This window comes from Podarcis pityusensis (assembly GCF_964106645.2).
Source record: "Podarcis pityusensis genome assembly, chromosome: 14".
NCBI lineage: Eukaryota > Metazoa > Chordata > Lepidosauria > Squamata > Lacertidae > Podarcis > Podarcis pityusensis.
Window position 1 is genome coordinate 561,315 of NC_138039.1, and position 21,182 is coordinate 582,496.

A 21,182-nucleotide genomic window follows, 5' to 3' on the forward strand; every position below is an offset into this window, starting at 1 on the left:
CCATTATTCTCCTTCACGCAACCAGACCCTTTGCTCCTTTTCCCAGCCCGCCCCCCAGCCCCATTTCAAATGTGTCAATACCTCCTCAAGAAACCATCTCTTGGTCCTCCTTCCTCATTTGGCGCATGCTCCATCTGCCATGCCTTTTCCTCCTCCAGCTTCACTCTCAACCTCTAAATCTGGTGTCTGCCCCCACCCTCAGCATTCCCCTGCCTTCACAAAGATCACTGGCCCTCCACACTGCAAAATCTAAAACCTCCTTGATACTTCAAACACCTTTGATACTTGATCACTCTTCCCTACTTGATCCCTTTTACACGTTAGGTTTCCACGATTCTCCTCTTACTTAAGCATTCTTTCAGTTTTTTGGTAGGCATAAGCTCTTCCACTGCTTTTCTCCTCTTTCTCTTGGTATCTCTGCACACACTGTCCCTGGGTGACCTTAGTAAACCCCATGGCCTTTACAAAAAAATAATAATTAAAAAATTGTCCAGTAGCGCCTTAGAGACCAACTAAGTTTGTTCTTGGTATTAGTTTTCATGTGCATACACACTTCTTCAGGTGTATTTGGGCACAGTTAGAGACCACAAAACAAACTGATAATGCAGCCCTATAAAATTATTAATTAATTAATTAATTAATTAAATTTGTATACCATCCTATACCTGCCGGTCTCAGGGCTGTTCGCAACATTAGTGAGGAAATGGCTGAGTGGGTCACAGCATTAGTTTTATTGAAAGAGAATGGGGTTTAATGACTGCAGGGCTAAATTACATGCTGCCATTAAGAATTTAAGCGACATGGAAAATGAAGAATCAGCTGTGTTCATTTTTAGTTTGATATCTGAATATTTCATCCAGGGATCAATTCTCACATGTACGTATGTGTGTGTTATTGAATGGGAGCGAGTGGGTAAAAGACTTACTGATAGTTTTTAAAAAATTCAATAAATTTATATTTTTGTCAGAAGAAAAACGTGGTGGGGAAGGGACCTTATATTTTTCATTGGTCTTCCGTTATCTAACCTTGGTCTCTTTGTGTCTGTTCAGCACTCTGCTGCCAAAATTATTCCTCACCTCTCTGATCACCTGACACCCCTCCTAAAATCCCATTCCCAGATGCTGCTCCTCACGCTCCTTGTCTTGCCTTTAGAACCTTGCATGGCCTTTCTCCAGCTCTGATCTTTGCTCGCCCTTCTCCCTTGGGGCCACCAGTGCTTGGATTTCCTCACGTGTTGCCACCTCTCGTCATGTAAACGCTTCTTCAAGACACATTTTCACCCCCTAGTTCCCATGCGCTGTGTGTAATCTTAAGCATGTGCAGCTGGAAGAACCACATATTGCTTCCCTCTCTTCTCGTGCCTCCCCTTCCCCTTCCCCTTCCCCTTCCCCTTCCCCTTCCCCTTCCTCTGCCTCTTTTTCTCAAATTTTAGAGGGTTTGCTCCTGAAGACAGAATGGCCTGTCCTCCTGTACTCCCTGAAGCAGAGGTTCTCAACCTTTTTGAGTCAGTGTATCCCTTGACCAACTACATTCTTTTTGCAGCACCCCTGTGGGGCTTACGATAGGGTTGCCATATTTCAAAAGTGGAAATCTGGACACAAAAGTTGTTGAGCGCTTTTTTGGCAAAGTTGTTGAGCTTTTTTCTCATTTTTTAGTTTTTGAGCTGCTATTTTAAAGGAATTTTGCCAAAATCTACACTTCCAACATGGGTTACCATACGTCCAGATTTTCCCCAGACATTTCAGCGATTTCCACCCTGACACTGTTTCTGACGGCTGTTTCCCGGCTATATCTGGGAAATTCCAAGTGAATGGCAACCCTAGCTTGGGAGCCCAGTTATGTCACCCCAGAGCTGGCAGCCTCTTCTCCTCTCCCCTCTCCTTGGGAGTCCTCCAGTCATCTGCTGCTGCTGCCCCTGGTCTCTGAGCTGCCCCCCAAAAGAGAGGGGCCTGGGAAGAGGATGCCCCCAGCCTTACTGGTCAAGAGGAGAACATGAGGCCCTCACCTTATCTGGGGGGGCAGTAGTGGGCGTCGCCAGGCCTACATGGCAGAAAGGCTCCCCTTCAGCCTTGGGCACTCAGCTCCCAGGCAGACAGGCCTTGCACACAGCAAACACAAGAAAGGCCAGCGCACTGCCTGCTTGCCTGCCTGACCTCCCACTAGTCTGTCCATTCCCAGCCCCAGGGGCTGGTGGACTGGCTGGGCTCCCTGGCCTGCTTGCTTGCTTGCTCGCTCTGAGGCCACCTCAGCTCCTGGCGACCAGCACCCCCTAGCCAGCCCCAGAGGCAGCACTCGCCTGCAGAGCTTGTCGCAGGGGCTGCTGCAATAAACAACTGTGCAAGCCTCTGGGAAGCAGAGATGCAAGAGGGCATCAGGGGAAGGAGGGAAGGAAAGAGGGACAGAGGCCAGGGTGGCCCATGGCACCCTTGACCATCTTTCAAGGCACCCCAGGGTGCCACGACACACTAATTGAAAACCACTGCTCTAAAGCATTAGGCACACTGATGGTGCTATATATGAACATAAATGATATTTGATGTTAAATCCAGTGCTGCCATCCATGTCACAGAACAGCTTTTGATTCAGCAGAAGGGCCTACTCTCATAAGAGGAGGCAGTGTTCTTCACTTCCCCCTTCCTGATCCAGCCCCGTACACTTTCTCCTGCTGTTCTGCAGTGGCTCCCCATTTGTGGAATGCTCCCCCCAGGGAGGTTCTCCTGGCGCCTTCATTGTACACCTTCAGGCGCCAGGTGGAAAGGTTCCTCTTTAACCAGGCCTTGGGCTGATTGATGCCCAGTGCCCTTCTAAAATGTGTTGGGAAGGGCACAGCTTACTGAGTTGTGTTTGTTTTTATTATGTATCTTGTGCTTTTATATTGTGTTTTTACATTGTAACCGCCCTGAGACCTGCAGGCAAAGGGCGCTATACTAATTTAATAAATAATTTAGCAAGTAATAATAATAAAATAAAGGCCAAGGCCTGAGGCTTTCTGAGGCCTTATAAATGGTCCAAATTCTGGCTGCTTGCAGGAGCCACCAATCCTTAAAGCTTTCGAAGATACTGGTGAGCATTTTCCAAACCAAGGAGGAACCAGGTGCTGCTTTTGTAGAGTGAAGGAGAAATGTTGGGGTTCCCTGCCTTGCTGTTCTTCCACTTGCTGAGAAGGCAGGAGCTGGAGGCCTCTAGCAGAGAAGAGCAAGCTGTCTCTCTGCACACTAGAGCCCCAGCATTGGTGGGGCTGCTGGGCTTGGCAGCTTCCCCATTGGGTCATCCCCACCTTGGTCACGGGTTTTGGATGTGTCTTCAGAAGTGAAGCGGATGGGCTCCCTTCAGAAACTGCCTTGTGCAAAAGAAGGCGACGTTGGGCCAGTCAGTACCTGCTGACCTGAGAGTGTTCTGTTCTCTATACCTGCAGAACATACTTAGCAAAGTCTGAGGAACAGTGCCTGCTTCTGTTAGGACACTTCTATGCCAGCTATTGTTGGCCCAGGAAAAGCACTGCAGTTTTTGTTTTATATCTCTAATTCTTTGGGATGGCAGCAACTTTTTCTTTGCTGAATAAGCATGAATGGTTTCCTGTTTCCCAAACTAAAAATGAAAGCTTTTTAAAATACCGGTTTTAAACTGACAAGTGTGATCTGGAGAAGTGTGAATTGACCTCCAAGTATGTCTGAGGTGGTCCACATTGAACTGCTTGGAGTGCTAGTTATGATTTGGTGATAATTTAGCAAGAGAACATACTGCCTGCTGAAATATTATTAAAAAGGAAAGCAACAAATGTGGAAGTAGACAACAACAGGTGCTTTCAGATGGAGGCAAAGTAGCTTAAACTGTCAGTCATTCTCATCTAATCTCATGTGGATGGCAACTGCATTGAAAGGAGCGAGACTTGCATGCAACATGTTTAGAATCATGCATACATCTGGTTCACAGCACACCTCAGGAGTTCCCATTGAATTTACTGGCACTTCTGAGTATTTATGTCCAGGGTAGAGTGCATAGCTATAAGTTCTCCCACAAAGTAAATGCTAAAAATTGCATGGTGGAATCTTAGTGGCTGTTAGTTGTGGCAAATTAGTTTGAGATGGTGATCAAATGGATGCTCTTTAATAAGATTGCATTGCAAGTTGTTCTGTCCTAAGTGAAGCTTCGTAAGGTGATACAAAAATGTTTTGTCTTTCTTTTTAGTCTCAAATGCAAACCCAGGTACAGCAGGTGGGAATTGTACCAACGCAGGCAATGGCAGCCGGGCCAACAGCTGACCCTGAGAAACGCAAACTTATTCAGCAACAGTTGGTTCTGCTACTTCATGCTCACAAGTGTCAGAGACGAGAGCAAGCCAACGGAGAGGTGCGGCCATGTGCCCTTCCCCACTGCCGAACCATGAAAAATGTCCTCAATCATATGACACATTGTCAAGCTGGAAAGGCCTGTCAAGGTAAGAGCAAGGGTTTAAAACCATGTCAGGAGGTCTGTGGTATATGGTTCTCCAGTTGTTTGTCTTCTGCACGATTGTGTCCCTCTCTCTGGTCAGTGAAACTGGGCCTCCTTAAGTCTGAGCGTCATGGCCGAGTTGACTTTATTGCAACAGGAGGCATTTCTCCAATTCCAGATCAGCCCATATACGGAGTAGGTAGCTCTCCAGGGCTTCTGGCATTGGGGGTTAATTCCCTCCCTTGTGGTTTAGTCCTATACTGTTTTTGAAATTCTCACCATGCCTCGGTTCACTTGGAAGCAGGTGGGATAATAAGTATTGATTTGCAGATTGCCTCTAGAAGCACACCTGTTGGCCTCATCAGAAGGTCCAGGCTACTGCTGCTTTTCTCTGCAGTCCTCAAGGTCTTGCAACAAACCTGCAGCAGGAGACAGACAGGACACTCGGATCCTTTCAGAAGTACTTTGGCAGGCTGAGCAAGTTGGGGTCACAAGTCCCACCCTGACCATGTAGGCATCTAGCTTGACCCCCTGCTAACGTTGGAGATCCAGAGCTAGAGTACTCCCCTCCCTACACACGACAAAGAGATGACTGCCCACCCTCTGCTGGAGGCCCCCTTCCCAGAAAACTGCTTCCATTGCCAAGCTGTTCTTACTCTTCTAAAGTTAAGCTGAAATCTACCCCATTGATCTTCATGCTGTTAAACCTCTGTGTTCCCTCTTTTCTCTCTTCTCTGGGACAACTCTTCATGGGTTGGAAGAGGGCTGCTATGCCTCCTCTCCGTCTTCAACCTTTCCTCATAAGACTTGTTTCTCATACTACCAACCAACTTCATTCCCCTTTTGAACCAACCCAGTTTGCCTGCGTTCTTGGAAGTGTGGCACACACAGCTGGACTCAGGACTCCAGATGCAGTCTTACTAATGCAGAATAAAGTGGGCCTGTTAATTCTCACCACTTAAAAACACTGGTTGGCATCTGTTTGTCTCGGGAGACAGTGGAAGAGTGTGCCTTCGGGGGGAAGTCAAACCATTGGAGAGTTACAGCGCCTGCTGTGGCTGTAGAGGACGAAATGGGGAGAATGTTTTGTTGTAGCTGGGGCAAATGAAGGTGTCTGCTTGTGCTGGTACAGGTGTACCATGATGTTTCTTCTTAGAAACAGTGGTTCTGCTGAAGCAGCCTAAACTTGTATTAGCCTATTTTTGTAGCTGCAGTAGACTACTCATACTGGGAGTAGATTGCAGTCTCTTAGAAGTTGGACATACCTGATCTAAGTCATTGATAAAAATGTAACAAGGCTGCTCCCAGGACAGCCTCCAGCACCTCCCTGAAACTCCCCCCCGGCTTGATGCAGAGCGTTGATGGGCGTGCATCCCTCTGGGGCACTCTTTTTACCAGCTGTGAACCCACCTGGTGGTTTTTATCATCTACGCTGCCTTTAATTAACCCAAATGTCATGGAGATTTTTGTCTAATGCTTTGCTGAAACCAAGGTGAATTTCACTGAGAGCGTTCTCACAATCCTCCAAAGGATACGAGAGCAAAAGGGAGAGAAGGCTGCTTTTCTGTTCCAGGAATGTGACTCTTCACTTCAAAAAGTTTGCCTGCCAATAAGATGGTAGTCGGGTGTGAGGCCAGGGTCCCCGTTCGTGTGATGGGCAGGGCAGGCATTTCCCCCGCAGCTGACTAGTAACGAAAGATTTGTAAGGCCCTCCTACAGTGGGCTGCTGCCCCAGCAGACCAAACCTACCACTGTCCTCCCTCATAGGTTCATGGCAGCCAGAATTAGACCTCCCTCTGAATTCTGCTTTTGCACAGGCTTTAAACCCGTTGTAATTCCTGTTTCACTGTTTGTTTGCAAGAGCCAAAGCCGCAGGGAAGAAGTGTGGCACACAGCAGATGTTTGGAGAGCAGCTAAGATATTTGGCTCCAGGATGGGTTCTCTTAGACCAGGCATTGCTGGTGGTGGTGGGAGTGGTCTTGAAAGGTTTGGAGAATGTCTGTATTAAACTGTTTCTCAAACCTTTGGGGCTTCTCCCTATCCCAGTCCAGCTTGCAGTCCACTGTAGTGGGGGGACGACAACGGAGGAGCCACTTCCTGGGCACTGCAACCCAAGGCCAACTGTGCCGGCCGTGACATGGAGGGCTTTGACTTGTCCTGCTATTGTTGCTATTGTTTGTTTGTTTAAATTTGTATACCACCCTTCATCCAAAGATCCCAGGGCAGTTCGTAACAAAACAAAACAAAAATAATTAGAATACATAATAAAACAAAAACTGCAGTCCACCCAGGCCCTGCCCTCCTAGTCCAGGTGGAAGTATTGCCTGAGCAGAGTGGGGGGTCTGGACTTGAAGACATTGCCTGCTCTCAGTTTCCCTGCTCTGGATCTGTTTGCCCAGGAGAAACAGACTTGGGCCTCCAGTGGAGGAAGGAGAACTCCCTCTACAGTGTCCGTAGCATATTCCTTCACAATGTCCACCTTGGTTTCATCACATTGCATTTATTCAAGGATTAATGGCTAAAGTGGGGTGTGTTGTTGCTTTGGAAGAACTGAGAGGGTCTGAGGTTGCAGGATGGGGCCTGGTCTTTTGAGACACAATCTCTACTCCCTTTTGGGGGCGCAATTGCAAAAGCCCTATGAGTGGATTTAAGCTCAATTGGCATTCTCTTGCTAAGAATTCTGAGGTTTACTTTTTGTATTTCTGGTGGCGAAGCATCAGTGCTGAGTCCATATCTTTGGGAGATCAGCTGTGCAGTGTGTACGAATTGCATTTCTTGTCCTTTCCGTCCATTATAATTGAGTGGCATGTTGAGGGTTATGTTATTATGGTCATGGAAGGTGGATTTAATGTTTAATAATCTTATTTAAGTTTGCCATTTATGCATATTTAGATATATCCTTTTACCTGCCAAGAACCTCTAAACAGCTTTAAATAGATGAAGCATCTTTCAAATATTTCATTTTTATAAGTTATTGTTACTTACCTTTGGTAGGAGACCATTTAGTCATGACAGCCTTTTTAAAACGATAAAATAGAATAAGGAAATTATTTGTGTCCCCTTATCTTCATTAGTCTAATAGGTGACACTGTCAGTGTTCCGTTTCTACACCAATGTAGAATGTTCTCCTGCTGCGTTGTCTGCTTTGCTTTTTCCAGTAATGCTCCTTGTTCATAGATGTGAACTTTCAAATGCTCCTGCAGCATTTACTGGAGAAAACAGGTGACCTCAGAGTGGAACTGAGATCCTTCAAACTATAAAGATGTTGCATATGGTTTCTCTTCTTGTCCTAGTTGCCCACTGTGCATCGTCACGTCAGATCATATCCCACTGGAAGAATTGCACGCGGCACGATTGTCCTGTGTGTCTCCCATTGAAAAATGCCAGTGACAAGAGAAACCAGCAACGTACGTATTCACCAGTGTTCAGAAAAGTCTGGTTTGGAATACATACTTAGGAGATTCTGCCCTGAAGAAGTCCAGTGTAAATGTAATGCCAGCCTAATTCCCCTTCTGATTATTTTTGTGATTTGCTAGTTCGCAAACCTGCGCTAGCAAGTTGAGATAATCATGCATAAAACTGTAAGGGTGTCTCTCATGCCGTCTCTACATGAGAAGGTGTGATGGGATCTCTCTCCCTGCCTTCAACACCCCCAGCACCCCTTTACAATCTGCTGTGGAGGGTTGAGGGACCCCACCCCCCAGAGATGGTTTTGGCATGCTTGTAAGACTGCAGAACTGAGGAGAAAGATGGGATCTCATTGCACAAGTCCACTTCCACTATGTTGGATTCCATTCACAGCATCTAGAAGAATCCCTAGAAAGATCTCTCTTTGTTGCCAGGTGTCTTGGATGACAATTATAGCAATCGAAACACAAACTGAGCAAGGGTCAGTTAATGTGCCTGCTCCTCAGTCGTGTGTGGCAGTGGGGTGTGGTTCTTATCATTGGCCCAGGTCTCTCCAGTCTGTAAAAGGGCAGAGTTATTTCAAGACCCTTGCCATCTCATCCTCACCTACACCCCAGGGTTGTTGTGAGGATAAGGGGGGTGGAGAACCATGTACACTGCCGCAAGCTTCTTACAGGGAAGGCAGGGCATGAAGGCCATTCAGTCAAGGTTTTAAAAATCCAACAACATCTTGGCCAGGTTCCTCTGCTCTGTCCAACAGCATTTCATGCTTCTTTTGTCCTCCTCTTTTGCAGCACTCCTGGGGTCCCCAGTTGGTGGCATCCAGAATTCTATTGCCTCTGGCACGGGACAGGCAACGACTCCTTCTTTGAGCAACCCGAACCCCATTGACCCCAGTTCCATGCAGCGAGCCTACGCAGCTCTTGGCCTGCCCTATGGCAACCAGTCCCAGCAGGCGCCCCTGCCGCCCCAAGTGCAAGGCCAGCCAGCCGCCCAGCCCCAGGCTCACCCGCAAATGAGAACCATGAATGCACTGGGTAGGTGCGGGCGCATGCAGGAGGGGGGTGGGGTGGGTTTCAAACGAATGTTAACTGCTTTGGGGGGCATGGAGGGGAAGGGGGTACAAATCTTACTAGAAATACAACAGCAAATGTAACTGCAGCCTCATTCACAAACTGCAAAAAAGTGGAGCCTCCCCTTTTTTGTGTTTGGTCTCTCTCTCTCTCTCTCTCTCTCTCTCTCTCTCTCTTGTCCTCCTTGACACCCACGCTTGTGCCACAGATTCATCCTTCCTGGTGTAGAACTTGGGGGGGGGGGGGAATAGTGAATCTGTTAACCGCAGTTAACAACAACAAGGTAAATATATGAGATGAAATAGGGTGGAAGAAAAGGATCTGCAGCAGAATACTGTTTGAGTAGAATGCCAAGGAGAGATGGACCGGGAAGTCGTGAGAGAGGTGACTTGTAAGGGAAAAGGTGTAATGTATATACTAAAACTTTGGAAATGACCAAACTGCAGGAGGCAGTGGAAGACAGGAGTGCCTGGCGTGCTCTGGTCCATGTGGTCATGAAGAGTCAGAAACGACTAAACAACAACAAACATATATTTAAAATAGTGAATGTGGTAGGACCGCTATTTATACAGTTAAGGATCTTGCTTGATCTATCCTACGGTACATATAAAAATGTTAGTGATTTAATGGTGTGAATTGACTGGTATTTCCTCTGAACTAAACGAGGGATAATCTTATTCCAAAGGAACTAATCAAATGAATCTGACTGCTGGAGGAATAACAGACCAGCAACCTAGCATGATCCCAGAAACTGCGCTTCCGACTTCACTTGGGGCAGCAAAGTAAGAAATGTTTTTAAAGGGTTGTTGAGTGTTTACACATGATTCCTATTTTCAGTTGTAGAAATAACTAGTCCTTAGTCACTCTTTTTCTCCCAGTTGTTTCATAGTCCCCTTTTCCAAGTAACTCCTCAGTTCTTTGTTTTCTATTTTCCCTTCAAAAGCAAAATTGCACTTGAATTTCATTACCTGCTCTGTTGTAGTCAGTTACTGGATAATTTCTTAGCCTTAAAAACAAGACTTTTCTGGAATGCAACAGAGAGCTTCAAGAGTTTCCCTCACTGCCTTTTCTTTTAGCTCCTTAATGAATGATGGCACAAATTCGATGCCCACAGCTGCACCACCTTCAAGCACCGGGGTGAGGAAAGCCTGGCACGAGCATGTCACTCAGGACCTGCGCAATCACTTAGTGCACAAACTGTAAGTGTGTCGCGTGGGCGGACCCGACTTGCTGCGGGGCAGGGCAAGAGTCTTGCCAGAGCTGCAGCCCTGCTCCTTGGCGTTTGGGGGTTTCATGGGTCTGAAGGCTTCGGGGGGGGGGTTGGAGGGGGGGTGGAGGGTTACAGTCAGAACTGGTTTAAGAAGATTCTCCATTCTTTCCACTTACGTTTTTATTTTCAACAACCCAACCCTAGACCCACATTTTCTCTCAGGGTGTAACTATCATCAATTTCAATTATGCCATCCTAGGGGAAGACTGAATCTCTCCCAATTACCTGAAAACTGGGCTTTTGGACTTCCGGAGGTGGCGCCAGCGGTTAATGGCGGATTTCCTCGATCGGAGGAAATCTCGCCACGAAACTAAGGGTCGAATCCCGCTTCGGCGTAGCGGGGGACCCTCAAAAATCACAGGCGGAGGAAGCCTGTGAGCCTGGGACCCAGCGGGCACATTTGGCGCCCCCCCAACCCGGTAAAAAGCCCGGCAACGGGCTCGGAATCGGAGCGGGGGAGAGCGCTGTGCTGTGGGCTGTCTGCTCGTTCGTGGTGTGAAGCCGCAAGCTGTTGACCGGAGAGCGCTGCCTTTTTTCCTTGAAATTCGGACTTGAAAATCAACGATCCATGAGTAGGATATAATCTAATTGGAACTGTACAAATTCGGAATTTGGCCGAAAACGGAAAGAGGTATAAAAAGGAAGTCTGCCTCTTTCCTTGTAGATAAAATAAAGCATTGAACTTGAAAGCGGAAGCATTGGAAAAGCACGTATAGTGGACTTTAATCCAACCATCTGACCTGGACTTTTTCCTCCTTAAACTGAGGGAAAAGGGGGGAGAATTGTGGATGTGATTTCTTCACAAAGAAGTGGAATAGAAGGGATTAAACCATCGTTCAATTCCCTGGGAAAGGATCTCCAGAGGTAACTTAGGAAAGAAAGAGAGGTACTGTCTTGCAATATATTTTGACAGCTAGTCCTGCACAGGAAATAAAAGTTTGGACATATTATGTGAGTATATATCTCCTGATCCTAAGTTAATATTTGGTATAGACTGTTTTCTTCCTGAATAAACTGGAGGGGCTTAAAAAAGAAACTAAAGTATCCAAGAACTTTTATGACTGTTACAGTGTCCCCCTAGTGGAATTTGGAATTGTTACAACTTGTTATAATTGAAACTGTAGCTGGCTTGAGGAATTCTCACACTACTTTGTTGGAAATTTCCACTGTTTGATTTTAACTGCGTGACTGACCTTGAGCATTATCTAAAGGAATGGCAGATGGTAAAGAGAAAGCGGATGCATCGACTACAAGGTCGGGAAGGTCTATTCGCACAGAAGAAGGATTACAAAGGAGATCTTCGGCCTCAGGCCCTTCTGGAACCTCAACAACAGCCTCATCGGCACAATTAAAAGTAAAAGGTACGACAAGTGATGGTGTCTTTGCTCAAGTCTTGGCCAAGGTCAATGAATCTTTAAACAGAATAAGCCAACAAGTAGCAGAGGCATGTGACAAGATTGATCAAAATACAATAAGTATCAATCAAAATACAACAAGTACTAATCAGAATACTGCAAGTATAAATAATTTGGGCCAAAAAGTAAATACTAATACAGAGACTATTCAGAAATTATTAGAGGAATCGGCCTCAATACGCCAGATTGCTGAGGAGGCTAAAGAAATTGCTACAACTTCTGCTACAGAGGTTAAAGAGGTCCAAGAGACAATACCAACACTGCACAAACAACTGGAAGACCATAAATTGACCCTGTCTATGATAGAATTGAAGGAAAAGCAAGTGAACTTACGGGTCAGATCGGTACCTGAGGTGGAAAAGGACAATCTAGCTGAATTTCTCACGCAGGAATTTTTGGACTTTTGGGATCCAGAATTGGCAAAAGACAGTTTCAAAATAGTAAATGCTTTTAGACTTGGGAGAAGAGGACAAAAGAAGGTGAGAGATTGTTTGATTACTTTTCGAACAAAAGAAGAGAGGGATAAGATTTTGGGCCTACATTTTAAGAAGACACTGGAAATCCAACGGACAAGGGTGGAAATATTTAAAGATATTCCGAAATACCTTCTGGATCTCAGATCAAAATACAAAGACTTGGTTACCCTGCTGAGAAGGAACAGTATCAACTTTAGGTGGGAACTCCCTCAAGGCCTGTCTTTTAGCTACAAAGGAAAGAAGAGGAAAATAAGATCGGAAGACGACAAAGACAAATTTTGCAGAGACCACGGAGAAGACTTACAAAAAGAACTATTTCCGGAACCAAAAGACCGTTCGAAAGAAGGGATACCACCGACGGATGAGGAACAGGCACTAGGTGCAGTAGGAGGAGAACTAAAACAATAACATCATGGCCCTGCAACTTTTAACATGGAACTGTCGGGGTTTGAATTCCCCTCAGAAAAGGAAGTCAGTATTTCATATATTAAAAAAGGAACAATTGGACCTAATTTGTTTACAAGAAACACATATAACAAGATTACACAGGAAATTGTTGATAAATAAAAGACTTGGTCAGGAATTTATTTCGTCGGACAAAGTTAAAAAGAGAGGGGTTGTGATTTACGCAAAAGACAATTTATCACCGAAATTTGTTTTTAAAGATGACCAAGGAAGATTTGTGGCAATTGAAATTCAAACACAAGGAGAAAAATTTCTGATTGTAGGAATCTACGTACCAAATGATGGGAAATCTGATTTTTTTTAAGAAGTTGCATGAGACCCTGATGGACCATATGGACTATAACACGATTCTGATGGGAGATATGAATGGAGTGGTATCTACTTATATGGACAAGGCACAAAGACAGGTAGTCACCAAGGATGGTAGACTACCGAAAACTTTTTTTGATATGACAGACAACTTGGATTTAGTGGACATTTGGAGAATTAGAAACCCCTTGGCTAAAGAGGGAACTTTCTTTTCTGAAGCCAAAATGACCTGGACAAGAATTGACCAAATTTGGATAACTAGAGGAATGGCACCAAGGACAAGAAAGGTGGAAATCTGCCCAAAAATTTGCTCCGACCACAATGCTGTTAAGATGGAAATGAGACTAACACCAACTGGCTCCTTCAGATGGAAGATGAATGACACCTTATTTAAAGATGAAGAATTTCTTAAGAAGGCCCAAAAAACTCTGAGAGATTACTTCGAGATAAATCTTAGTTCCAATGTGGAGAAAAGAGTAATCTGGGACGCAAGTAAAGCGGTTATGAGAGGGTTCTTAATACAACAGAATGCGATAAAGAAAAGAACTCAAAATGAGAAGAAGGATAAAATAATGGACAAAATAAATGAATGTGAAAAAAGACTGAGAGTAAATCCCAAATCTCAAGAGATTCTGAGAGAGTTAAAGTTATATCAAGTACAATATATGAAAATGATGAACCAGGAAATAGAATGGAAAATTAAACAAATGAGACAAAAGACTTTTGAATCGGCCAATAAATGTGGCAAATTGTTGGCATGGCAAATGAAAAAGAGACAAAAACTAAATACGATTACGAACTTAGAAGTGGAAGGAAGGAATATACAGAACCCAGCGGAGATCAGAAGTTGTTTCCAGAAGTATTTTAAACGACTATATACTCAAGGGCCAATGAAAGAAACAGACTTAGACCAATTTTTGAAAACAAATGGATTACAAAAAATATCTCAAGAAAATAAATTAATTTTGAACCATAGAATAACTGAACAGGAAATAGAAGGTGCCATTCAAAACATGCAACTGGGTAAATCTCCAGGACCAGATGGCTTGACCTCTAGATACTACAGATCTTTAAAAGAATGGTTAATTCAACCATTGAAAGAGGTCTGCAATGAAATAATGGAGGGGAAGAGAGCACCAGAGTCGTGGAAAGAAGCATATATTACACTTGTACCAAAAACAGAGACTGAAAAGACACAACTTAAGAACTACCGCCCTATATCATTACTTAATGTGGATTACAAAATTTTTGCAGATATTTTGGCGAAGAGATTTAAAAAAGTGTTGATGGAAGAGATTCACAAAGACCAAGCGGGCTTTCTCCCAGGAAGACATTTGTCTGACAATTTGAGGGATATAATTGATATCTTGGAAAAATTAGAAGTGAATATAAACACTAAAGCAGTGTTGATATTTGTAGACGCGGAGAAAGCCTTTGACAATATTTCTTGGAATTTTATGAAGAAGAATTTACAGGGTATGGGGGTAGGCCAAGGTTTTGAGAATGGTATAAGTGCAATTTATTCAGAACAAAAGGCTAAACTAATCGTAAATAATGTTGTGACGGAAGAACTTAAAATTGAAAAAGGGACACGACAAGGTTGCCCAATTTCCCCACTTCTTTTTATTTCGGTCCTGGAGGTTTTGCTGAATATGATTAGAAGGGACCAGTCGGTTAAAGGTATACAGGTCGGAACTAAACACTATAAATTGAGAGCATTTGCAGATGACTTAGTATTGACGTTACAGGAGCCAGAATCTAGTACTAAAAGGGTTTTAGAACTGATTCAAGAATTTGGTCAAGTGGCAGGATTTAAATTGAATAAGTCAAAAACCAAGGTTTTAGAGAAAAATTTAACACCGATTGAAAGAGAGAGGTTTCAGAATGAGACAGGCTTAACAGTGGTTAAGAAAGTTAAATATTTGGGGATTAACATGACAGCAAAAAATGGGAACTTATTTAAAGATAATTATGAAAAATGCTGGTCTGAAGTGAAAAAAGACCTAGAAATTTGGTCAAATTTGAAGCTTTCACTGCTGGGCCGTATTGCTGCGATAAAAATGAATGTATTGCCTAGAATGTTGTTTTTGTTCCAAACTTTGCAGATTGTGGACAAAATGGATTGTTTCAAGAGGTGGCAGAAAGATATTTCTAAATTTGTCTGGCAGGGCAAGAAGCCTAGAATAAAATTTAAAATACTAACAGATGCAAAGGAAAGAGGTGGATTTGCCCTGCCAGACCTCAAACTTTATTATGAATCAGCAGCCTTTTGCTGGTTGAAAGAATGGCTACTTCTTGAAAACACTGACATTTTGGACCTAGAAGGTTTTAACAATGTATTTGGATGGCATGCATATCTATGGTATGATAAGGTCAAAGCACATAAAGCATTCAGAAACCACATTGTCAGGAAAGCGCTATTTAATGTTTGGTTAAGATATAAGGATTTGTTAGAAAACAAAACCCCAAGGTGGCTGTCACCAATGGAAGCGAAAGCCTTGAAAAAGGTCAATATGGAGGTCAAATGGCCAAAATATTGGGAAATTTTGAAACAAGACGGAGATAGATTGAAATTGCAGAGTTTTGAAAAACTAAAAAACAAAGTGCGAGACTGGCTTCATTATTATCAGATAATGGAGGCATTTAAATTGGACAGGAAAATTGGCTTCCAGGTGGAAAGATCCAAATTAGAAACAGAATTGTTAGAACCCAAAACTAAGAATTTGTCAAGAATGTACAACTTGCTGCTGAAATGGAATACTCAGGATGAAACGGTAAAATCGGCTATGATTAAATGGGCACAGGACGTTGGACATAATATTATGTTTGCTGACTGGGAACAGTTATGGACCACAGGTATGAAATTTACGGCATGTAATGCCTTAAGAGAGAATATTATGAAAATGATATACAGGTGGTACATAACCCCAGTCAAGCTTGCAAAAATCTATCACTTGCCCGATAACAAATGTTGGAAATGTAAAGAAACTGAAGGTACATTTTTTCACCTTTGGTGGACGTGCCCAAAGATTAAGGTTTTCTGGGAAATGATATATAATGAATTAAGAAAGGTATTTAAGTATACCTTCCTTAAGAAACCAGAGGCCTTCCTCCTGGGCATAGTCGGCCAAATGGTGGCAAAGAAGGATAGAACTTTCTTTATGTATGCAACAACAGCAGCAAGAATACTCATTGCAAAGTATTGGAAGACACAAGAACTTCCCACGCTGGAGGAATGGCAGATGAAACTTATGGACTATATGGAATTGGCGGAAATGACTGGTAGAATCCGTGACCAGGGAGAAGAGTCGATGGAGGAAGATTGGAAGAAATTCAAAGACTATCTTCAGAAACACTGCAAAATTAAGGAATGTTAGAGTGATGTTAGATTGAAAACAAGTGGTTTCCAGCTGTACAGGTTACAGTTAATGATAGATTAAGATTAAAGATTAAGATTAAAGATGTTTAAAGAAATGGAAATTTGATATTAAGAGGGAAAATTTTAACGTTATATGATACTAAGACCAAGGATTAGGTTTAAAGAAGTTGAAGTTATATATTTTAATATTTTATCAAACTAAAGATTGGGATTAAAAAAGTGGAAAAGAAACTGCTGGACAAACAATTTGGATTGGAATACAAAAGAGGGAGGTATGAGGAAGTCCAGAAAATAAGTAACTTAAAAATGGAAATGGAAAAGAGATATTGTTTTTAATTGTTATGTTTTTTGTTTTTTTTATTGCTGAATTTTGTGTTGTTTTTTGTGTGTGTTGTTGTTATATGTATTGTGTATGTTTTTTCTTTTTCTTTGCTGTTTAAAACCTTAATAAAAATTATTTTAAAAAAAAGAAAAGAAAACTGGGCTTTTGAAATCATTTTGCATGGTGTAGGCAGATAGGGGAAAGTAAGGTTTACCCAGGTCTTCCAGCAGCATTCGTGATGGAATTTATGTCTCTTCTTTCTGCAGCGTGCAAGCCATCTTCCCAACTCCTGACCCAGCAGCACTGAAAGATCGCCGGATGGAGAATCTGGTGGCTTACGCTAGGAAAGTAGAAGGGGATATGTATGAATCAGCTAACAGTAGGGTAGGTTCTGTACCAGACAAGAGCTTGGTCTTGTGAAGTCCTGTGTGGCTGAAAGTGGCTCCTTTTGACTGTGTTCCTCCACTGAAACAGCCTGGGATTATTATATAATTCCTGAAATCTTGAGTGCTGCGCCTCCTTTGTTCAGCAAACCAATGAGTGCCTAGAAGTCTTCCTGTCCACAGGCAGGAAGATCAACTGGTTAAAGAAAATACTGTAATCTTACTAGGGATAGCCTTCATAAATTGACAGAAGCGGGACTGGCTCTGGCCTTGTTATTGCCAACTTAGCCATTGTTCCTTTTGTCGAAGAGTCTACTTTTTGGTCAAGTTCCAGGAAGTGTCTTGGTCTTCACAGCATAGCGCTCAGATTCCTAAAACTCAAGTTATGAAGGAGAACTCTTCAGATCACTTTTCATGCAAAATAAAATTTAAGCCAGTGTTAATCAGTCATCCTTGCTGCTTTTTTCTAATATATTCTAAAACCTAATCCTAACATTTTCCCCCTTCTAGGATGAATATTACCATTTATTGGCAGAGAAAATATATAAAATACAAAAGGAGCTAGAAGAGAAGCGGAGGTCTCGTTTACATAAGCAAGGGATCTTGGGTAATCCGCCAGCCTTACAGGCTCCCGGGACTCAGCCTCCTGGCATTCCACAGGTGGCGGCAGCTGTGGGACAAGCCCAGCCTGTGAGACCTCCCAGTAAGTACTCCCAAAAGGAATGGACAAGTGGAGCAAGGAAGTCTGGGTCAGCTTCTATATCTGTGGCGCACCATTCAGCCTTTCACGAGGCACAGAAAGTGGGTTACAATAATAACACACAAAGAAAAAGCAGTATTGAATAAAATCACCCCAGAAAGGAAAGTACTATGTATATAAAGCCACGTTGAGCAGCAGCATGCTTGCATCCCCTAGAGCAGTGTTTTTCAACCACTGTTCCGCGGCACACTAGTGTGCCGCGAGATGTTGCCTGGTGTGCCGTGGGAAAAATTGAAAAATTTGAAAGATTTTTTTTAAAAAATGTCAAATTTTCGCCCACTAGGTAGGCGCCGGACTGTGTCCACCCTATTTTCCATCTGTCCTGGGTGGGGATCAGATCGGATGAGAGCGGACAGGCGATCCGCTCTCATCCGATTCCCCATAGAGAGCAGCGGGGCTCTGACATCTCCCTCTCCGCACACAGTGCGGAGACGGAGCTGTCATCCGCCGGCTCAGCGGGGATCAGCGGATCGATTCCCGCTGAGCACAGAACGGTCCGCAACGTTTTTGTTTGCCATTAAAGAAAAAAATATTAAACCATGCTTGAATGTCGGAACTGGTTACTAAAATTTTTGAATCCCACCACTGATGTTAAGTGTTTGTGTTTATTTGATTTGTGTTTATTTGATTCCTATTCAAGAGAATTACTTTATATATAGTCAATATAGGCACAGAGTTAAATTTTTTAACATTTTCTAATGGTGGTGTGCCTCATGATTTTTTTCATGAAACAAGTGTGCCTTTGCCCAAAAAAGGTTGAAAAACACTGCCCTAGAGCCCAAAGGCCCTCCCAGGCAAAAGTACTTTCCTGCCTTCTAACAGTCTGAAAGGAAGGTGCCACAAATGAAAAGGTCCTGCTCCTTGCAGATGTCCAGGTAGCTTCTGTGAAGGATGATATCTGGAGAAGGTGCTCTTTGAGAGGGCCTGAATTTAGGGTGGTTTGTTGTCAAGATCAAGAGCAGCATGTTGAATTGACCAAGATGCAAACTGTTAGCCGGTGAACTTCTTGCAGGACTGGCATTGTCTTCCATACTTGTAGATTCTCGCAATAGGTTGGTTTTTTTGCCATTCTGAGCTGCCATAAGGTACGCTGCCCCCCCTCCCCCTGTGCATTACAGCAGTTCAGCTGAGATGCTGTGGAAGGTGTGGCAGTGACAGGCTTCCGTCTGCCAAGGAGAGAATGCCGTTGGTGCACCAGCCAAAACCGTGAGAATTCTATCTAGGTCTCCAGGGGGGCAGCAGCCCCAGAGAGAGCATGGCCAAAATGAAGATGTCTCCCTTCAGAGGGCAGTGTGAGCAGAAGCAGCTCACTAGCTCAAGCTCTGACCATCCCCTCTTACATGGATGGACCTGGTTTAGCATAAACCCCATTACTGTCTTCATTTGGGAAACCCATCACTGAGGAAAAGGAGAATTAAATAGATGCCATCAACATCCAGAGACTTCCCCCAGCAGTTTCATGTAGGTGTTCAGCAGTGCAGGAGACAAGACTAAACTCTGCAGCACCCCAGAGGTTACTTTCCTTGGTGGGGAGCAACTGTCTTCTCTCACATCCTTCCGGAACCACACACACACACACACACACCCCAGCTAGTAAGCCCAGGGCTGCTGTAAAACAGCGGCCCCGCTCCACACCAGGCAGGTAAGGAGGACACCCTGGTTGGTGGCCTCGGAAGACAGTTACAACCCCAAAGCTCACTTGGAGTCCTGTTGTAGGGCTGTTTGTTGATTAAAGACCCCGGAGTTGATTGCTCAGTGAGATTCAATCATTTCCATTGGCATATGCATCTGTTGCACCATCTTGGAAGAGGCATTAGAATGAAAGGGGAAGGCCTGTTCTCAGATGGGGCCTGTCAGCTGTCGTTTTGATAGGCTCTGATATTAAAAATAGTGTTTGTTTTTTAAAACAAACAAACAAACTTGATGCCTAATTAACTAGCGTGGCTTTCTATTTAATTGAGGTTTTAATCTACACATTATTTGAAGTTTGCATCCCAATCAGTTTGATTTCTAGCATTTTGATTTGTCTGCTAAGTGAAGATTGTGCTGAATGAAGCCGCAAAGGAAGAACTGACCGTGCTGCTTTTGTCCTCTTGCAGATGGGCCTCTGTCCATGCCGAATGTGCCTCTGAGCCGCATGCAGGGGTCTCAAGGTATTCAACTTGCACTAAGCTGCTCCTTTCCTTAGCCTCACTCTTGCGAGTCTCCTGTTGGAGGGTGGGGGTTGTATCCTGCCTCCTCTATGCCACACTTTCACCTGAGCCTTTGTTCCAAGGTAGCAGACTGAGAGCATGCCACGGGCGGAGGGGGGGGGCACAGCCGTTGAGGCGGATACAAAAAGCTTGGCTTTCTTGAGCTCTACTTCCCCCAACCCAGAGCGAACCAGGGGGTTCCTGAGTGCAGCTTGGTAGCAGTCCTGGGGAGAATGCACCTGTTCCCAGATGCCCCTCGCTAATCTGTTGTGTGCATTACCCTTGCCACTCAAAGCCCATAGTAAAGCCAGCCAGCTGTCCTGACATAACTGCAGGGTGCTCCAGACGCCACGTAGACACTGGCTCCCTCTCAGCTCCACTTCCTTTTATCCAAAGGGAATGGTGCATGTACCGTATTTTTCGCTCCATAAGACGCACTTTTTCCCTCCTAAAAAGTAAGGGGAAATGTGTGTGCGTCTTATGGAGCGAATGCAGGCGGGAGGCTCTGCTCAGCGCTCCCTTTAAAGAGCCGCGTGGAGTGTGTGTGCGTTTCTTAGGGGCTTTTCCGCGAGGTGGGGGAAGGGACTGACAGGCTGCCCTCTGTCCCTTCCCATACCTCCCGGAAAAGCCAGCAAGAGCCGCTGCCAGGCTCTGCTCAGCGCTCCCTTGTAAGGGCTCCCTTTCGTCCCTCATCCTGCTTTGCTGGGAAGCCAGCAGAAGAGGCGCTGTGCAGCTATCGCTCTTGCTCTGCTGGCTTCTCAGCAAAGCGGGAGGAGGGACGGAAGGCTTTAAAGCAAGAAAGCCGCTTGCATGCTTTGTGCAGAATGTTTTTTTTCTTGCTTTCCCCCTCTAAAAACTAGATGTGTCTTATGGAACGAAAGATACAGTATTTTTCACAACCCTTAGCTTTCCTTTTCCTTTCCCCAAACTTCAACATGGTTCCATTCAGTTGCATTTTTTCAACACAGATCCTGTCTCCGCATGGCACTTCTGGATGACCCAGCTGCTGGGAGTGGTAGAGGGGATGGAGGAACAGGAAGCCCCTGGTGCCAGCTGTTGGGGGGGAGGCATGGCTTGTGCTCTGAGTGCTGGGAATGTCTGTGGCTAGACTTGTGCAGGACAGATCCCATGTGGGGAAGACCACTAAGACTTGCGTGGAGAACAGTGTCTGCTGACAGTAGCAACTCCTCCCCTCAGTGCCCAGGCATCGCTCAATAACAAGACAATGGGACGACAAATGTCCCTGTGCTGCCCTTTAAACAGAATCAGAAAAGGCGTGCTGGAGAATTAGGGGGC

The 21,182-nt window shown here is 44.4% G+C and overlaps 1 protein-coding gene across 3 annotated transcripts in view; it reads left to right on the forward strand.

The window, feature by feature from the left end:
- The window catches only part of CREBBP (CREB binding lysine acetyltransferase), a 70,806-nt gene that overhangs the window by 15,056 nt on the left and 34,568 nt on the right, over nt 1-21,182 (forward strand). For all 3 annotated transcript variants that reach the window (XM_080981439.1, XM_080981441.1, XM_080981440.1), the window contains 8 exons: nt 4,189-4,438; nt 7,728-7,841; nt 8,637-8,879; nt 9,601-9,697; nt 9,992-10,114; nt 16,818-16,935; nt 17,445-17,637; nt 19,794-19,847. In XM_080981439.1, coding sequence (XP_080837565.1) covers nt 4,189-4,438; nt 7,728-7,841; nt 8,637-8,879; nt 9,601-9,697; nt 9,992-10,114; nt 16,818-16,935; nt 17,445-17,637; nt 19,794-19,847 — 1,192 coding nt within the window. The remainder of the gene's footprint in view (nt 1-4,188; nt 4,439-7,727; nt 7,842-8,636; nt 8,880-9,600; nt 9,698-9,991; nt 10,115-16,817; nt 16,936-17,444; nt 17,638-19,793; nt 19,848-21,182) is intronic.